General features: G+C 30.2%; 1 protein-coding gene across 1 annotated transcript; it reads right to left on the bottom strand.

Moving 5' to 3' along the window:
* Positions 1-14,034: 14,034 nt before the first annotated feature.
* Positions 14,035-18,791, bottom strand: LOC107445966 (protein FAM43A-like). The gene has a single exon (XM_016060487.3). The coding sequence runs from the start codon at positions 18,164-18,166 to the stop codon at positions 17,168-17,170; it is 999 nt and encodes a 332-aa protein (XP_015915973.1). The 5' UTR covers positions 18,167-18,791; the 3' UTR covers positions 14,035-17,167.
* Positions 18,792-20,582: the final 1,791 nt, after the last annotated feature.

Below are 20,582 nucleotides of genomic sequence, written 5' to 3'. Positions count from 1 at the left end.
TGTTATCCTAATTAGTTGTTCTCTTTGCTGTGTGTGTGTGTATATATATATACACATATATATATATACACCACTGCATATTAATGTAATTTTGGTTATTGAAATGTATTAACACAGGAATTAACACGACAATAAATTATAAAACTTTGCAAGTTCATAAACAATCTTGCGTTAAAATGTTTCAGAAATTATAATTGAATAATCGAAAGATTTTCTTTTTTAAACAAAGTCCTTTGATTTTTTTGAATCAATTTTGATCAATGATTTTTTCAATAATTACTTTATTTACGTCATACTTTAAATCATGATTTAAATTAAGCTGATTTAAATCAATGAACCCTTTACTATACACATTTTCGAAAGTTTCATCAGGCAATGAAACTGGTTAGGTTTTTAATACCGCCTTCCCTTCTTGTATTCTGACAAATTATGACACCGTTTTTGTTTTTTTTCTCGCGAACCCCTAATATTCATACTTTATTGACCAGGATTGCAAAATAAGTACATTGAGAATGATCATCAGGTAACGACCTAAATATGGATCCAAACGTCGTTATTTTCGAAACGTATGCAATGGCATCACAAAACTCGAATTTATGTGTTATTCTCAATATAGTAGTGGAAGAATATAATTAGGTTTCTTTTTTTCTTTATTTTTTAATCCTTTCATTTTACTTAATATGTTTTTATTTATATTAATTTTGTTTGTCTATTTATTTCTTTTGAGAAAAACAACGCTCTACTATAGAGATAGAGATGCGGTACAAGAAAATGAGGCATAACATAAGAGAAGTTGCAAACGATAAATTATCGAGGAAAAAATAGAAGTTTGGAATGGTTTGCAAGATTAGGGAAGAACATGTTTTTACATAATCCCCTTGTTCGAAATAATGACAGTTATTTTAAAATTCCAATCAATCGTCGAACACAATTGACAACTGAGTAATTGAGGAAGTGAATTTTCCTTTTAATTCTCTCTTCTTTCCTTATGAAATATTAAGAATAGTTTCCAAGTGAATAGTTTCCATTTTCAGAAATATTCCATTTCATTGTTTATATTTATCTGTGAAAGCTACAGCTCTATTCAGTCACTATTTGTGAAATTTTTATTCAAAAATCAGACAGACAAGAAAGATATGAGGAAGAAAAAAAAAAAAGCAAAACGATAAAAACTACGTTATGTTACGCGACATTAGGCTAAGCTAGAGCTGTGAACGTCAAAATTTAACACGTCATTGAAACATTAGACTAACTTACTAATCCTTTATGATGCAGTGTGGCAAGATCTTAATGATTTGACATTACAACGTTAAAATGTCGCCAATGTGGTCATGAAAAACAGAAGAAATTAAAAGATGTTACCATATTTGAAGACTGTTTTTATAACTGTCGTTGAAGAGTCGACTCAAGTTTTGGATGGACGTCCACTCACGTTCAATTCCCGTAGCCTTGAAATTTTGAACCTAACCCAGAAGACAAGGGAACTCATAGATCGAGTATTGGGAGAAATTTGCCTTCGTGGAGGACTTTATGATGGAATTAACCCGCAGAAGACAAGATCTCCTGATAATTAAGGTTTTACATAAAAGTGCGTCCAATAATTGGACCAGGGATTGTACGTTTTTGTGTGCGATTTCATAACCTAAAATATCGTCTGCACTCATTAATTTATCCTATTTTAGGTCACCCTCTCAGACCATTAAGGTTGAGTCCTAGAACGTGAGGATCTGATCATTAGATCAAAAGTTATTAAGAGTGATCCGTTTTTTTTTTTATTTTGAGCACTGATCACTATTTAAAATGCGAATGATTACCACTCATAATTAAATATTAATTTGTGGATTGTGTGAAAGAACTTAAAAAAGGAATACTTGTAACGATTTGAAGTGAAATAGCAATAACATTCAATGAGATAAGAGTAACAACAGCGAACACGCAGACGACTTTTCTATAAATGGAAGAGGAAAAAAAAATATCTATAAAGAAGAATGTAATAAGAAAGAAAAATAAAAGTCACACGACTGGTTAATTTTTATACCAGGTGGCAACAGGAAGAAAAATTTCTTTGTTTTTTTTTCCCCCGTCTTTTGTTATAACATTCTGCATTGGAGGATCTTCTCATTCAAAGCCAGAAATTAAAAAGAATAACGCTTGAAGGCAGAAGAAGAGAAAAAATACTTCACGCATGAATCGTTACAACGAAATATCGGGTCTCTTTGGATCAAAAAGCAGTTATTTCTATTTTTACGAAAGTTTACTTCATAGCTAAGCCTAAATTTGCGCCATTTTACTCATATAAAACGAAGAACGTTAAAAGTAGCAAAATTACTGTAATCGCTGCTTTATTTTTCTTCATAGTTTGTAGTGTAACGCGTGGTACTTTAAAAAAAATGTTCTTTTAGTGAGTGGTGCGACACAGAAAAACAGTAGTTTGTTGTGATTACTTTCAATGTTACTTTAGTAAAGAAACAAGGTCGATCAAGACAAATTCATGCCCAAGGCCCACAAAATTTTCCGGGCCCCTAACAAAATATATTGAAATTAAATTTCAGAAGAATAGTCCTAACAATAAAAAGAACCTATTGAACTGCATGATGCAAGAGAAACATTCGAAAAAATTTTGAAAGCAAACAATTTCTAAGATAAAAGTTTACACATCTAAATATTAAAGCAAAATGTTGTGTGAAAATAAAAATAGTTTGGTGGCCACAAGCAAGTGAAATCAGTGATTTTTGCTGAAAGTCACTGATTAGCTGAATTAAAGATTGTAGCCTTCCCCACCTACAGCTTTACATATTTGTTAAGAATAAGCTTTTAGTTCTTGTTGACACTAATCATTTATAAGAGACTTTGCGAATAGGCATTTGCTTAAGAAGTTGGAGTAAAAATTGCACCCATTAAAATTCATCTGTACATTCGAATTTTATTAGTGCAATGGTTACACGAGTTTGGTTTATCACAATATAAAGAAAATTTGAAATAAAAAAATACTTTTTTTGAGAAAGACAGTTTCTTTCAGCATTTTTTTTTAAAAGTAATATTGTGGACTTTTTACTAATTTTTGAGGCTCCCCAGAAAGTGTGGGCCCCAGGCCCATGCCTATTGGGCCTAGGTGATAATCAGGTTCAAACTCGACTAATTTTTCGTACCGATTGTCGTCAAGTGATCCTTCAATGAGTTTTAATAATTGCTGAGCAATTATATATAAAGACAATTCCTTAATTCTAGTTATACTGACTAATATTTGAACTAGCCATAACAAACAATAGTTAATGTGTGGGGGGCAGAGTTATCGACCATGCCGACCTTCATCTATCAACCCCACATTGGTGACCCGGACGTGATTGAAGCAAGTTAGCATGTCTTATATACCAGTGAATGGATGTTTAGTATTCTTAGTGGTAGTTACGCCACAAATGTATCACTTTTGTGGCCATACCTTCAAATGCACAAAATAAAGAACGGTCCACCCTGAATAACTTTTAAACTTATGATCGGATATTCGCGCTCTAGGACTCCATCTTAATGGTTCGAGGGAGTAAACTCAAATATGCTTATAATGACGAAAAATATTTTTTATTGTTACATTTAATGATAGAACCTTAGAATTGTAAGGTATAAAAATTTTTGCATAATTTTAAAGCATCTCATTTTACACGGCAAAATACAAAATTTGAGCAAAATCGTTTGAATAGTTCTTGAGAAATCAAATTTTAAATATACGACTTTTTTAAAATTTGATTTCTTAGAAACTATTCAGCCGATTTCGCTTAAATTTTGAAATTTTTTTTTGTAAAATTAGATACTTTAAAATTATTTTAAAAATTGTATGCCTTAGTTCAAAAATTTTTCGGCTACTGCTAAATAAAAAAAATAGTAAATATTTACTAAAGTTTATTTTTTGTATGGATTTACCATTGTATAGACGAATTTTATAATTGCGTGCAAAGATTTTTTCAATTTGCTTAAAAAGTTTTCTAAATAGGAAGAAATAAATTAATAAGTATAAAATAAACGTTAGAGAGTCCAAACTTTGGACCTTATTTCCCAGATTGTGGCTACCCCCTTTGAAAAGGCATGCTTATTCAGAGAAATTACGCTTCTGCGCCTGATTTCGTAACTTGAAATATCGTCTGCACTAGCATAGCATATTTGAGTTAGCATTTGAGTTAGTTGAATTAGCATATTTGAGTTCACCCTCTCGAACCAGTAAGATGGAGTCCTAGATCGTGAAGATCCGATCATTAGATCAAAAGTTATTCACGGTGGTCCATTTTTTATTTATTTATTTTTTGGAGCACTGTACATTTATGAAACATTAAAAGAATACGTGGTGTTATTTCAATGAAAACGATATTTTATCTTTAATTTTAGATATACTTTATTTTTGAGAGGAAATGAAAGAACGCTTAACAAAATGGCGAATATTTGATAATTTACCAGAATGAAATATTCGCTGTTGAGAAAGACACAAAAAGTTACAGGTCAAAATAACAAATTTGTAAAAATGGTTTCGCACGTCTAAGAGGTTTCCGATAGTAAGGATTATTTTTGATGATTTTTTGAACCTGTAATTACATATACTAGTGGGCTGCGCCCCCTGCTCGCTAACGCTCACCAACCCCCGAAAATTGCTACGCAATCTTATATGGTTTGCTTCGCTCGCTACTAACTTAGGTACATTGCAAATGCACAAAATTCTAAGAATTCAAAACAATCATTCAAATCCATAAAATATCCATAAGCTATTAAAATAAATTTGAATTCAAATAAAGACTCATTCTTCAATTAATAACTAATAACAATAATAAAACAAATAAATTCGTGATATAAATCAAAAATCGTCAAATAAATTCGTAATATATAAATTCGTGAAAAAAAGCGCTTTCGACAAAATACTAAAATAGAGATCTATCGACAAAGACTACTCACTTCTGCCTAGCTTAATAGTATGAGATTGCCGCAGCTGATGCTCTCTGGTTATTTCAGTTTCCGTTTTTAAAAGCGCTATATGTTGAGCCACCTCAGCTAGATTTGGCATGTGACATTTTTAGCGGCAATCATTGGTCGATTTTCTAGCGTTGCCATTCGGGGAGTTGTAATGAGGCTTTTTTTGTCGCCGTGTAAGAGAAATATATATATAGATATCCAATCAATAATGAGTAACTTATTTAATAATTCGCTCATTTTTATAGAAATATTTAAGTAAAATATCTTATAAAAATGAAATTGCAAAATTAAAAATTGAAATATTTCTTCCAATAACATCATGTTGACTAAATTATGTATCCATTTATAAAACATTTCATTTATGTTTTACTCTTTGAACATTTCAATTAAGTAATCTCTCCATTCAAGAATGTCCGATAACCATTCCTCTTGATGTTTTTAAAACTATAATTCAGCTTACTTTAATCATTTTCAGAATATGCACAATAAACTTTTAAGAAGAAAAAAAAAAGAATTATAGTAGATATTACTTTAGAACTGCAAGCATTAAAAAGAAAATTATTAAGACTAATTTTAAAAAAATACATCAGAAGCATACTTCACTTGTCTAGATAGCAATGCTTAGCTTCCCCTTCCCTGCCATCCTTGGGCCACAGGTTTGAAGATTTTCAGATTTGATTTGTACTATAATCATAGAGGCCTTATCCTGAAGTGTGCGAAATTGAGTTTAGGACTTCTGGTAGCTGCAATAATTTAAAAAAATCTTTCGCCTTTCTCTATAGCGTGTGTTGGACGAAAATGAAGTGCACATTGTTAAATGTACAATGTGACCCACCTGGTGGTCGAAACCGATTTTTCTCTTATTTCTTTTTCCTCTGCTTCCTTATAATATACACCGAAGAGACATTACATTATGACCACGCTGCTAATAGCATGTAGAGGACCACCTTTAGCCCTCAAAACTGCTAGCACCCGCCGTGGCATTGATTCCACAAGGTGCTGATATGTAGTCTGAGGTATCTGGTACCAAGCGCTCACCAACTGGTCTTGCAATTCCCTCACATTGCGAGGGGGTAGCGTGGCAGCACGAATTTGGTTTTCCAAGTAGGACCACAAATGCTCTATTGGATTAAGGTCAGGTGAATTTGGGGGCCAAGACATGACTTGAAAGTCAGTGGAATGTTCCTCGACGATTCGACCCGATTATACCCCATGAAAACATTGTTCGTGGGAGAGAAAAAATGAAAACCTGGGCGAGCCCATTGTTATAGATGGAGGGTGGTCATAACGTAATGGCTCTTCGGTGTACATATATACCAAGTTTCATCCATATCCGCCTACCAAAAAGCATTCTACGTGGGTTTAAATAAGGTTACAACCGCAATCTATCTTGAAATTGTTACCAAGATTTACAACTAAGCACTGCATGGTGTAAAAACTTCGATTGCTTTACAAATATGAAGATGGTTATAAAAATCGACACGTTTCGAGCGCTCTAATATAAGCACCCATTCTCTAGACTCTCCAGACGTGAATGAGGAAAACAAAAGTGATTTTGAAACAGAAAATGTGAAGGAAAATAACGGTGAAAAACAAAACGTTTCTAGTTTTTTTTCCTCACCTTTATTTACTTTTTATTTTCTATTTAAATCGAGGTTACCGCGGTTTTTCTTGTTTTTCGCCTATAATTTTTCATTTCGCAACTTTCTGTTTTATGTCTCAAACTCACTTTCGTTTTTCTCATTCACTATCAGCGAATCTTGAGAGCGGGTGCCTATTTTTTTGAGCTTGAAACGTGTTGACTTCTTTTACTATCGTCATATTTTTATGAAGTTTTTTATATCATCAAGTTAATTTATCTTAATTAGTCAATATCAAGTTTATTTATCATCAAGTTTATTTATCTTAATTAATATTCTCGGGATTACTTACTTACNTTAGTCTACTTCTGAAATAATTTTTTCTAAGGTTCATAATTGAAAACTCTTGTTCACGTATATAAGATTAAGCTAACATAGCACTGATTTTCTGGGCGTGAAATTTTAAATTTTGTAAACTAGCTTTTGGTAATGATTTGTCAAGCTTAGGCATATTTAGAAACAACTGCTTCAGATGATTGTTAGATTGTCCGCTCTTTGGAGCTTAAAATGCGCAGTCTGCCAAATGTGAAGTACAATTTACCAATATTAGATTCCATAAGTCAGCTCCTCGAGAAAGACAAACGCTAGTAGGAGCCAATCTACGGCTATTCTATAAAGAACTTCTGCTTTCAACATTTTACCAATCGAAGCTGTCTGTGCTAACTATATCCATCAATTTATGTTTTGTAGAACAAAAATAGAGAAAGTAAAAATGTCATCAGTACTTTGTTAAAAAAGGAAAAACAGAAATAATTTTAAACATAGTCGACAATAAAATGGATGTATATTGTTTATATTTGCCGCTGGTCGGCAAATAAAAATTCTATCCGCGGGCCGGATAAAATCCTCCGGCGGGCCACAGTCGGCCCGCGGGCCGTAGTTTCCCCATCCCTGCTCTAGACTCTCCAGATGTGAATGAGGAAAACAAAAGTGATTTTGAAACAGAAAATGTGAAGGAAAATAACGGTGAAAAACAAAACGTTTCTAACTTTTTTTTCCTCACCTTTATTTACTTTTTATTTTCTTATTAAATCGAGGTTACCGCTGTTTTTTTGTTTTTCGCCTATAATTTTTCATTTCTCATTCGCATCTTTCTGTTTTATGTCTCAAAATTACTTTTCTTTTTCTCATTCGCGACCAGCGGATCTTGAGAATGGGTGCCTATTTTTGAGAGCTTGAAACGTGTAGACTCTTTTACGATCTTTATATTTTTATAAAATTTTTTATATCATCAAGTTTATTTATCTTCTTCAGTTTCTCGGGATTAATATTCTTAAATTAGTTATGCTCTCTGCAATAAATATGTTAATGTCTTATTTTATCAACTCCAAAAGTTTTGACACTTTTTCTTTTCCTTGCAGAAATTCACGATTGAGATAACACATTTATTTCCGTAACACGTGTTTTAATAGAAAACAGATCATAAGTTTTCGAAAATTTGAAGACTCCCTTATTTCATAATAAAAATGAAATGGTTCAATTTCAATGGAAGACCATGAAAGCTGATTCTGAGAAAAACGAATTTCAATGTTTGAGAATTTCCAGGCAGGAATATTCGATCGTAAAAGACGAGCATTTATTTACATTCCCTAAAAATTCGATATAAATTTGTGACGTTTTTTCCTCAAAATTCCTCCTTCTATACTGTAATATTCCTGTCTTCTTCATAAAAATATTTTTCTTTCTTCTTGTCGCCTTGAAAGGAATCGTTTTACTCTGCATTGCTCTGTGGAATCAGGGTTAACAGATTTTCTACGTCAGGGGTTTCCAACTTACATGAGGCCGGGGGCCACAATTACAAACCCAAATCAAATGGCGGGCCGTAACTTTATCAAAATTTTATGTAGGACTCTTTTATGTTTGAAGGAACATTAAATTTTATTGTCAGATTTTTACCAAGTTGCACAAATCAAAAGTATTGAATTAGAAATTAAAGTAAGAAGTAGATTTTAAAAAATATTTAATAGCCTATTAAAAAATTCGGGCTACAATAACTTTAACGTGCACCCATGTATTAAACAATTAATGTGCAACAGATATCTAATTGTTAAGATATAAAGCTTTAAAAAGGTTGGTATTAAAACTTACATAGTGGCATACAAAATGATCAATGACGAAATTGAGGTTTGTCTGCTGCAACCACCAGAGAATAGATATTTACATTTTAAATTTACAAATGTGTGTGTCAATATTTTCGTCCAAAATGCGTGGTTTCAAAAAGTTGAATCGGAGAATTTCGTCGAGGAAATTTCTGATACACACATGCTGAATTATATTCACAAAATACAATGAAATGAAATAAAAAAGAGCAACATACACCATTATTTTTGTATTTGAATGAATATTTTCTTGGATGCAAAATCTGAGAAATAATTTATTTTGCATCGTTGGTATGATAAATTTCACAGAACCGAAGAAATTAGGTTTTATTAACGAGAAAAGCATTTTAAACCCATATAGATTTTTTACGAAAATTGTCCAAAAAAAAAATGACAACTAGTATATTTTTGTTCGCGGGCCAGAAAAAAAGGCTTCGCGGACCGGATGCGGCCCACGGGCTGCCAGTTGGAAACCACTGTTCTGCGTTATTGGTTTATCACAACGATGGCTATCCAATAGTCAATTTTTTAAAAGAAAAAAAAAGAATACCCCCCCCCCTTCAATTTTAAAAGAAAGAAAAAAAAATCACAGCTGTCAACATGAAAAAGAGAAAAATACAGAGGGTTTTACTAAATAATCTAAACTTCACGCTAAATATTGTGTAAATATCAAAAAATAATTTAGAAATTCTTCTAAAATTCATTCAATTATAGTTCACTCATAAATAAAATTTTAAATGAATAACTGCAATATTTCCCACATTTGAATATTAAATTCCTTTAGGATTTTTTAAATTTGAATCAGGCTTAGCGATCCAAAGTGGAAAAAAAACGTTGCTCTCATCCGAAGAAACTCGTTAATAAAAAAAAGAAATATTGAATACATTTTTTAAAACAGTTCCTTATTGCATTTAAGTTAAAAGAAAAAAAAAGCTTAGGATTTTCTCACATTGCAACTTAATGGTTTAATTTCTTTTTTAATCGATTGTTAAATATTAATCTCTAGTTAAATTTTTATTCAATTGTTTAATATTTTTAGTATACGAAAACGTAACACAAAACTAATATTTAAAACCAAATAATAAACATTCTAAAAAAACTAATCGTAATGAAAACCAGTGAGATCAGAATTTAACAAGTAAATTCTGTTTGTAATAAATAATGTGTGTCCGCAATTATTATCTAAGTATTGAATTTTATTTCTAAAAAGCATGCAATAAACTTATGATAATATATGTTTAGATAATGTATTGGTGTACTAGTTTATCTGACAAAATTAAGATAACAGAAATCCTTTTTAAAAATAAATTAACTACACGAGCGGTCATACAGACTTTAAACCAAAATAAACTATAAGGAAATATTTATTTATTTTAAAAACAGACAGAAAATTGATTTGAAATGTAAACTGATATTTACTTAAATCCTTACATTTTTATTTTATTTTATAACCGTCGTTGAACAGCCGACCCAATTTAGGGTTTACGATTACGAACGTTCAACTCCGTCGTTTTGGACGTCCGAACGTTTTTGGATGGACGACCACTCATGTTCATGAAATTTTGAACCTAACCCAGAAGACAAGGGAACTCTTGAACCAAGTATTGGGAGAAATTTGCCTTCGCGGAGGACTTTTTTGATGGAACTAACCGGCATTGGCGTTGCATGGAGGGGGAAACCACGAGAGCCTCCCACGGATAGCCTGACGACAAGAAACTCTAACCCGTGCTCCGTCTACCACTGAGGATATTTTACATCAGCACTGCGGTCGGCGCGAGCCAGGTGCGGAATTCGAATCGACAACCTCATTGGAAGGCGTTCCAAAAAAATCTCTTTAGAATTACTGAAATTTAAATCTGTCAATAAACTCCGTTGTTGTACTGTGTGTTTCTTCTTTTTACTTGTTTTCTGCTGTAAATGTTCATAATCTACCATTACAAAAAAGAAAATATCCAGAAGATTTTAGGAAATGTAAATTTCACCATAATTGTTGCATGATGTACAATAAATTTTATACACACGGAATTTTAGGTATTTTTATAGACATCAAAATAGAAAAACTGCACTATTTTCCAATTATGATTTCATATTAAATATACTTGAAATGTTATGTATTCATGTTTACTCGAAATTTCGAATATGAATAGGCATTTAATTCGTCAAAGATAGCGAAGAGATTTTTTTAGATTAATTTCTGAACAAAAAATGAACTGAACATTTTAGAACAAAAAAAATACGTTTTGAACTGATTTCTATAAATGAGGTTCGCTTCATTTTGTAATATTAATACTTATTTAAATATACAAGCAATAATCTGTAGGGATTTTTCAATAGGGATTTTTTAGGAAACTTATTCAATTTTAGGGAATTTTCTAAAATGTACAAAAACCAGGAGAATTTTAATTAAACCAGTAGAAACTGGCAAAATCTAGTAGTCTACTGGAAAATCCAGCCGATATGCATTTATAATTTTTTATGTTTTCCTGTGCGCGGGAAAAAAAACGATTTTTTTTCCGAAGAAATCTCTAAATAGTTTCAAATTATAAATGAGTCTTACAACCCTTAACAGTGATACTTATTTAAGAAGGAACCCCACCCTGAATATTTCAAAAATTCGAAAAATTTTTTTTTGCATTTTTCGAATCTTTGTACCCTTCTTAATGTCTGTCTAAAACGATTTCTCGGTACCTAACTTCGTTTGGAAGTTATACCGGAAAATAGAGAGTCCTCGCTATGCCGGATTAGGAGGGGCGACATTCTCTTTGTGTCTCATCCATTCTGTTGACTGCATATAGAAACTTATTGTAGGCATTTCATTTATCGACCATTATGAAATTAAACGTTTTCCCCTACCATAAGTAAAAACTTTAAACTTTTCTCAAAACGATGTTTTTTGACCTGGCCTAACGTTTTTCTCATGATCTCATGATACAACGAAATAAGCTGTTCTTTATTTTAAATTACGTAAAAATATATTCTTTAGTAAGTAGCATAGGATTTTTTTGATATTTTTTATATTTCGATTTTATATTAGTATTTTAATGAATATTTTTTTAATGAAAAACTTAAATTTTTCTTCAAGTTGCCGCCATTTTGGTAATTTTGCGAATATCAAAAAACCGCTATGCTACTTTTTAGATAATGTCTTTACTTTTCAGAAAATCAAAACAAAATCGTTTTCCTATGTTTCAGGACTTCTAAATCCATGAGGCCAGCGAGGTGCTATTTTTTGATGACCAGCCACACACGGAGCTACCACCAACTTATTTTTTATTATTTTGTAAAAGAAATTTTTTTTAAATAGACTGTAGCTAAATAACATAATAAAAAAACAAGGAGTCTCTGCATTGTCTCTATTACTTAAAAAAATTCAAGAAAAACGTTAATATTTTACCTTCTCAGGGTGGGGTCCCCCCTTAAATACTCTGAAAATAAAATAAAATGAGTGCAAAAAATATCTTTTGAAGAATAATTTTCGTACTATACAGGGTATCTGCTACATTTTCACATTTGTGACTTTCCATAACTAACTCCAAGAATTTTTCATGACCTAACGATGTTACTATTTTCCCTGTACAACAATACATTCAAAAAAGCATTATAATAACAGTCATTGAAATGATAGGTATAAACAAAACTGTTATACTATGCATCTTCATATTTAAAGATTTTAAATTTAAAAAACAGAGTTGAAGCAGGAAAATAGCTGGAAAAAAATACAATAGAAAATACATTTATTTTTTTCTGCAGAATTATATTCCATCAATACTTTTCTTGTTCAATCGGAAAGGAAAGAAGAAATACTCCTGATTTTTTTGTTCTTATTTCAGAATAAAAAAAATTCGCCAATGACAGGCTTACTTCAACTAGAATTTTAAATTGATAAAATAAAATAAAAAAGTAATAATAACAAAAATTCTGAAATCACAGAAATTTAAAAGATACTTCTCTCTAGAAATGATGTTTTTTTCTTTTCATTTTTTGAAAAACACCCTAATTTTTAAAGAACATGATAAAAAAAGTTTTTTATTTTTTAAATAAAATATTACTGTGAGTGGGGATTTTGTTACAAATTCAAATATTCGGAACACCATGAAATTGGGGGAGGGGGTTAAATTCTATTTTAAAAATTTAGATTTTTCGGCGACCTAAATCCATGACATTTCAGGATTATTTTTTTTTTTAAATAGTTAAAACCATGACACTTCATGACAAATTTTGTTCAATACCGAAATTCATGGCTTTCCATGCTTTCTTATGACTTTGCAGAGAGGGTAAACTAACCAGTGAAGGAACACTTAAGCTTCGCTTGCCTTTTAAAAAATCATATTAATTTCGAAATTCGTAATTTTAGTTAGATGACAGTGTCAACATATTTGTTACTAATTGCAAATTATGTGAAAAAAATTGTAGAGAACTTACATAATATTGTCTTAAAGTTTTAAAGGTTCAAATAACAAGTAGTAAGAAGACCAAGTGAAGGAACAGCTCTAACCAGTGAAAGAACACCCAGCAAAGGAACACTTCATTTTGGTTATTTTTTAATGCTGTTTATGAATTTATAAGCCATACAAATATTTAAAAACAAGCCTATTCTTGAAATTATATTATATGAAAATTCTTGGAAAATGTTAACTTTATTTTGTAATCATGAATTGAAAAGTAAAGTGTCAACATATTAAAACATACTGTTCATTCACTGGGAAAGCTATGCCCAGTAAAGGAACATGCCTGTTCCCTCACTGGTTAGAAGTTGTTTTTCGTATTTTTAACATACTTTCGATGCGGTAATGCAGGAGTNAAAAAAACCCAGTAAAGGAACACTTGTTCCTTCACTGGTTTTTCATCGTTTGGTGATCCAGTGAATAAACACCCCTTATCTCAGTACTTTATTATGCTATGATGCTTTAAAAAAAAGTAAAACTTAACTTCAATATCTATATTTTGAATTCTCTTTGATTATCTATATTTTGAAAATAAAACTATGACATGCAATTAATTCCACTTCAAACATATAAATACAAACACTCACCATATAATTTTTTCAAAGAAACAAGGTGTTGCAGAGATAGTAACAAATTCATTAAATTTTTCCAGAGAAGTCTATTTGACCAGGTAATCCAAAACATTGCTAGATGATTTCCTATTGTTTGGCAGTAAGCTATTGTTACCAATCAATCTAAAGAAATACTTTCAAATTCCTTTTTTTAATCAATATACGTGAAATGTTCCTTTACTGGTTGGTTTACCCTACCCTCATTATACAAAACCCGGAAGAATCTTTTTAAATCAAAATAGAAAAGAAAAATGTAAAATAAATGAGTTTTGTAAAAGAAAGAAAGAAATCAAAAAAAGTACAGTTTTATTAAAATGATCTTTGGTGAAAGATGATATAATACAATGATTAACAGTTTTTTTTTTCCTTCACATTTTTTTTTTGGAATGAATTTCAGATATATATAAAAACACTTCATCATTCAAAAGGAATGTTTATAATAAACGTTGAAACATATTCTTTGATAGTATCTCAAAATTGCATTGATTTGTAATCATTTCATATAAAAGAACAGATTATTAACAATACGAATAATAAGTAACATTTTTATTTTCTTCTAACTGTGCCAATTCCGATAGTTTCATGAGAATAAAAACTAAGCAAAAACTTTGAACTATGTATTAAAAGTTTTAAAATTATTTTCAAAGCAAGATTTCTATCAAACAGTCAATAGGAGATTTAAAAATTATAATATTAAATAATTATAAATATTAAAGTTTATATTCTATTAAAATTCATATGAAATCATGGTCACTTGAGTTAAAAAAATTAAATTCAAAATTTTAAAAACTTTCAAATGAATGTCTGTTCTAAAAAAAGGACGATAATTTTTTAGAATTTTAATAGAATTAGAATTTCAGAATATTAAATAATTATAAATATTAAAATTTATATTCTATTAAAATTCATATGAAATCATAGTCACTTAAGTTAAAAAAATTATAAAAACTTTTAAATGAATGTTCATTCTAAAAAAATGGCGATATTTTTTTGAATTTTTAAATATAGTTCATGAAAATAAATAAGTACCCTAACTGAATTTTATAGTGAGAGAATAAATTGAATTTAATAAATGCGTGAATGAAACATATTCGAAAGCATTTTAATTCAAATAATCATTTTTTAAATTAAATTTCTAATAGGCTTTAAAAAATCAGATTCAGATCTAAATTTGTAAGAAATCTTCTATTAGGAAATGAAATGATCACAAAATGTTATATGAATTTCAACTTTTGGCACATTAAAAGTATTTATTTATTTAAAAACAAACTTATACAGAATCAAAATACATGAAGAAATTCTTGATTGGTAAGCCATTTCAATAACTATAAAAGTAGATTTAAAGAATAAATTGGAAGAATATAATTGAAAGAATATAATTATTAAAAAAAAACAATAATTGTAATATCATTGTTTATAAAATTTTATTCATCAACGAAATACATTTTTTTATCATCTAAATTTAAGTTAAGATAAAATTTTATGACCAAAATAAAAATTCAACTAAAAATAAAAACGTTCCAATATTTGATTTAATTTTATTTATTTATAATTTTAATGTCTATAAAAGTTCAAATATTTGTCATCAGAATAAAAAAAATTAATAAGGTTAAAATGAACATTTATGACTAAAAAATTTTTTTTAAACTCAAAATAGGAAATTTTCAATTTTTTTTATGTAACAGTTTAGTTTTAAAAAAACTTATTATTTAAAATACTTATCATCAAAACGAAAAAATTAAAATAAACTCATAACACAAATGAAAGGTTTGATTCAAATGAAGAGTATTTTTTACTTTAGAAACATTTATAATTTAGAAACATTTAAACCACAAAAATCTCAAATAATTATTGTCAAAAAATAATAAATAAATAAAAATAAACAAGATTACTTAAACAATTATTATTTAAATATAGATTCAAATTCAAAATTGAACATTCATATTTTTCTAGTAATATTTTTAATAAGCAAAGCATTTGTAATTTCAACATTTAAAAAAATTTAACTATTTATAAATTTAAATTTAAAAAAAAAGATTAATTTAAACATTTATAATAAAAATTAAAATTCAATTCTAAATAAAGACGTTAATTTAGTAATAGTTAGTACACAAATGTTAAAAAAAATTATACCAAATTTCCAAAAAAAACGAACGATAAAATAGTTATTGTTGCAATTTTAAAACAATGATAATCAGAATCAGTGAGCAAATATTTTTTAAAATGCGATTATATTCTTCCAGTATAATTTTTTTTTTAGAATCGTTTCATATTAAAAAAAATAATAAAAAAGAACATATTTTTACTCATTTAAAAATTATAGCAAAAAGGTAGTTTTATCACATAAAGTAAAATATTCGATTTTTAGAAATATATTTATTTTATATCAATTATTAAAAAATAATTCTTCTTTAGAAAACTACATTTGTTATAAAGTAATTACTTTGATATATGTCTATTAAAGAAAAATAATTTTTCTTTAGAAAACTACGTTAGTTGTAAAGTAATTATTCTAAAAGTATTTGTTCTTTAGAAAACTATGTTCATTATAAAGTAATTACTTTAAAAATATTTGTTGTTTTGAAAACTATGTTTGTTATAAAGTAATTACTTTAAAAATAATTCTTCTCTAGAAAACTGTGTTTATTATAAAGTAATTACTTTAAAAATAATTCTTCTCTAGAAAACTATGTTTATTATAAAGTAATTACTTTAAAAATATTTGTTGTTTTGAAAACTATGTTTATTATAAAGTAATTACTTTAAATCTATTCATTAAGTCTATCAGGGTGCGTAGCCAGATTTTTCAACAAAAAATAAGCACCTTTTAAGCACTCAAAAAATATTTTTAATCATTTTCCAAAAGGAAATCATAATTTGGATCTGTGCAGTAATAAAAATTATTTTTTTCTATCATTTAAAGTTCTTATTTATAAACATAAAATCAAAAAAAAAAAAAAATTCAAAAACTTCTCCTAATCATGATAAAATAACTAATTTCTGATAAATATTGCAGAAAAAATTGTGAAAAATCATACCATTATTTGTAATTTAGAACTACAATCGATACGGTGAAGAAAAAAAATCTATTTTTAAAAAATAGAAAATTAAGCACTTTTTACAAACTCCGAATAAAAAAAAAAGCACCTTTAAGGGCTTTTAAAAACGTAAATCAAAAATAAGCACCTATAATCACTTTTCAAAAACACTACGCACCCTGGTCTATTCATTGCACACAGATAATTCACTAAAATATGTTATGCAAAAATAATAGTGTTACCTTTAAAAATATAATTTAATAAGTTTAAATTTTTTTTTTTGATAGAAATATTTTTACAACATCAAGTTATTTTTGTAAATAATTATTTTGTTTCTACCATTTTTACCTCAGCTGTTGTTCTACATTTGGAATGAAAGTTGGATCACATTTTATAAGAGGCCAGACTGTCCTCTTTAAACGAGAGCTTCTCCTCCGAATAACCTGACTCGTCAGAGACATTGTCTTCCTCGTCAACAGTCTCCCCGATCATTTTTAAAAACTGAGTCCTCCGATGTCTCGGATTGGGCATATCATCCACACAACAGTTCGAATCGAAAAAGTCCGATTCCTGACTGTTCGATAGATAATGATCCGAAAGAGAATCCACATCGTCTGGCACTATGTCAGAATTCGATTCGATCTCGGAAGTGAGGGAACCGCTCAGGAACAACTCATCATCGAAATCGTCGTCGTACGGAATGATGTCTTCTTCTTCTTCCTCTTCGATTTCGTCGATGGCAGTCAGTTTGGGGGCACTCTTCGAACGTTCCAACGGAGGTCTGAAGTTGGTGGAGCCTGTGCTCAGGAGCAACTTCCGGCGGGGAAGTGTGGGATTGTCGTAGCAGGAGTTAGCGAGGGACAGCCTCGCTTTCTGCCGGCTGAATTTCTCCCGCCGGAACTCCTGTAGGGCCTGCGTCAGCCTCTCATTCAACTGTGCGGCCATTAACTTGGCCCGGTCGTCTTTATCACATAGAACAGCGTGGCACCTGAGCTCCTGTTTCATGCGGCGGCCCTCGTGCCTGTACACCCAGCAGAAGACTTTAGGGTAGTGAGGAGGGGCCGCGCAGTAGGTTATTCTATTTGACCAGTATTCAGTCAATCCGTGTTCTTTCGTGGTAGCTTTGAGTCCGGAATTGCTAACCGTAATCTTCATGGTAATGTCGTGTTTGACGTTGGCACAATAGTTTTTCCAGAGGGTGGCCAGTGGTTTGTCCGTGCAGCCGTCCCCTTTGGCCCACTGAGTAATCACGTTCCCCAAATAAGTCACTTTATAGATGGGGTCGTATTCGGTGATAGTCACAGATTTCTTATTCCAAAGTTTGCACCACTTGTTCTTCATGTTGCTCGTAGTGAAGGGATTCGTCATGGATATAATTTCCATTGCTTTTCAATGAAAAAAGGTTCGTTCTTAAACTCTCTATCAGCTCAACAACATTTTCTGTTGTATCCCCGAAACCGATTTTCACACAATTTTCAGAATACGAAAATTCAATTAAGCACAAGAAATGAAACAAATCTTCGTTTGGTCAAACTTTAAAAAAAAACACATGCCATCCAACAACTTCAAAGTTGAAAAAAAAAATCGTTTTCTTTTTTCAAACTTCAAAAAGAACACACAAAGCGAAGAAGGAGAAGTCAGAACAACTTTTTCACGAAGCACGAGCGAATATTCTTTCGGATGAAAAGATAAAGCGTCCAGGTGCGGAAAAAAATAATTCGAATTATTCCACTCTAGAGATATCACCTAGAGATGTATCTTTGTAGGATGAGATGATGATACATCGGGGTTTTTGTATCCCAACAGAACGGTGATAAGAAATAAGCGCAGTCGCAGGAGAGAAATGTTATCACACAGAGGCAGTGATTGCACGCAGCCGAAACGTTTGAAAACAGGAAAACAAATGAGAATATAACCTGTTGTTGTGTCCTGCATGGCGGGGAACGCCTCGCACTGTTCTTTTTCTACCTGTACTTTTTCTCTCTCTCTCTGAAGGCAGGGTTGCCGTTCTCTGTTTTGTTTCCTTTTTTTTTCTTCTCTTCAAATACCTTGGCGAGCATGACTGGTTTTTTTTTCTTCCCCCGATCGTTTGGCGATCATGTTATTGCTCTATACGTGAAGAAAAAAAAAACACCCGCTCGAAAATAGATCTTGGTCTGAGACCGATGATAACTAAAAAAGAGAAGTCTACGAAAAGTAATACAGTCAAACCTCGTTATAGTGAACTCCCGGATAGAGTGAGCGAAAAGTTCGTTCCCGTGCCTTGCGTAATAATATTTTTTATATTACACACATAACAATATTTTTTGTGGATAGCAGTACCGTCTTTATGCATGGGCACACCCGAGCAGTGCCCGAGGGCCCCAGACCCTTGAGAATCTTACTTTTTACAAATTTCATTAAAAAAACTAAGACTAAAAAAAATTATCTTATATATTTTTTGAAATAAACATATTACATTGTATAAAGTGTGTATTTTGTTTTTCTTTCCACAAATAGCGATTGATTATCGTGCAAAGAACAATGGTTTGAATAGTTTATCACCAGGAAAACTTAAAAAGGCAACCGAAATCTATTTTTCTACCTTCCAATGAAATTTTTATGTGAATTCAGTTTTTTTGGGTCTTCTAAAAACAAATTTAAATTAAAATGTATTTAAATTTGTTCAAATTATTGCATATGTTAAAAATGCTATATTTTTATGTATGTGAAGTTTTTTAGTTGTATTTCATGCCTCCCACGTTTTTCGTTTTTCAAATTTTTGTTTTTTTAATTATTATTCTCCACTACCAAAACGTGGTTTTTAGAAATGTTATTTTTATTTTGATTTCTTTTATTAAAATGGAAAGTGACAATCGTGTTCAAAGTTAAGGATTTTATTCAAAGTGAAATCATTTTCACTAAAATAAAGTTTTTTGGTGTTGCATAGCAATTTCAAAAGATTACACCTTATCAAGCGGCAGTTTATGGTAAACACCGAGTTACTGTTTTACATCATTTATCAGGGAATAAGCTAATTTTATTTTTCGACAAGTAATGTTTGTTTACATAATACAGTCGGACCTCTAATTAACGAAGTCGCTAAATCCCGATAACAAGTTCGCTATATAGAAAATTCATTTAATATAAAATCACCTTTTGAAACGACACAAAACAGGTTTTAAATTCATAAACGGTAGACATCATTAAAATAGCAATTAATACACCCTTATCTTGCAAAGTAGTATCTACTATTTATTTTATAAATCTTAAAAATATAAGAAATGTGCATGCAAAGCAAGAATAGAGCAAAACTTTATCCAGTGTTACGCTATCATGCTACATACATTTTAAACTCAAAGAAGCTAAATTTATAAGTAAAATTATCGATGCATTAATTATTAAAGTAATATTAAACACGCATTACCACATGCATTCTTAAGTTTAATGGCTACTGATAGAATCCGTTTATTTTGTTTGCGTTTTTCGTTTGAAATGCAAAAAAAAAAAAAAAAAAAAAAAANAAAAAAATGGATAAGGATTCTACTGTTTTCTCTAAAAGTTAAGTGGCTTCACAAATCAATTCAAGGGCGTTTCCCCCATAAAATGCGCTAACAAGTTTAAAATATTCGGGAAATTTTACGGAAATACGGAAAGTGGATCTTTAAAAAAAAAAATTCGTTAAATAGAAAATTCACTTCGCTATTTGGAACTTATTTTACGAAGAAATTTCCAAAAAGTTCTTGGTTTCTGGAAAAAATTCGCAAAATAGAAAAATTCATAAAAAGGAAGTTCGTTAAATAGAAGTTCGACTGTATTA

Source organism: Parasteatoda tepidariorum, chromosome 5 (assembly GCF_043381705.1).
Source record: "Parasteatoda tepidariorum isolate YZ-2023 chromosome 5, CAS_Ptep_4.0, whole genome shotgun sequence".
In the NCBI taxonomy this organism is placed as follows: domain Eukaryota; kingdom Metazoa; phylum Arthropoda; class Arachnida; order Araneae; family Theridiidae; genus Parasteatoda; species Parasteatoda tepidariorum.
The sequence above is the reverse complement of the archived record's forward strand: the minus strand, read 5'-3'. Positions and strand labels throughout refer to the sequence as shown.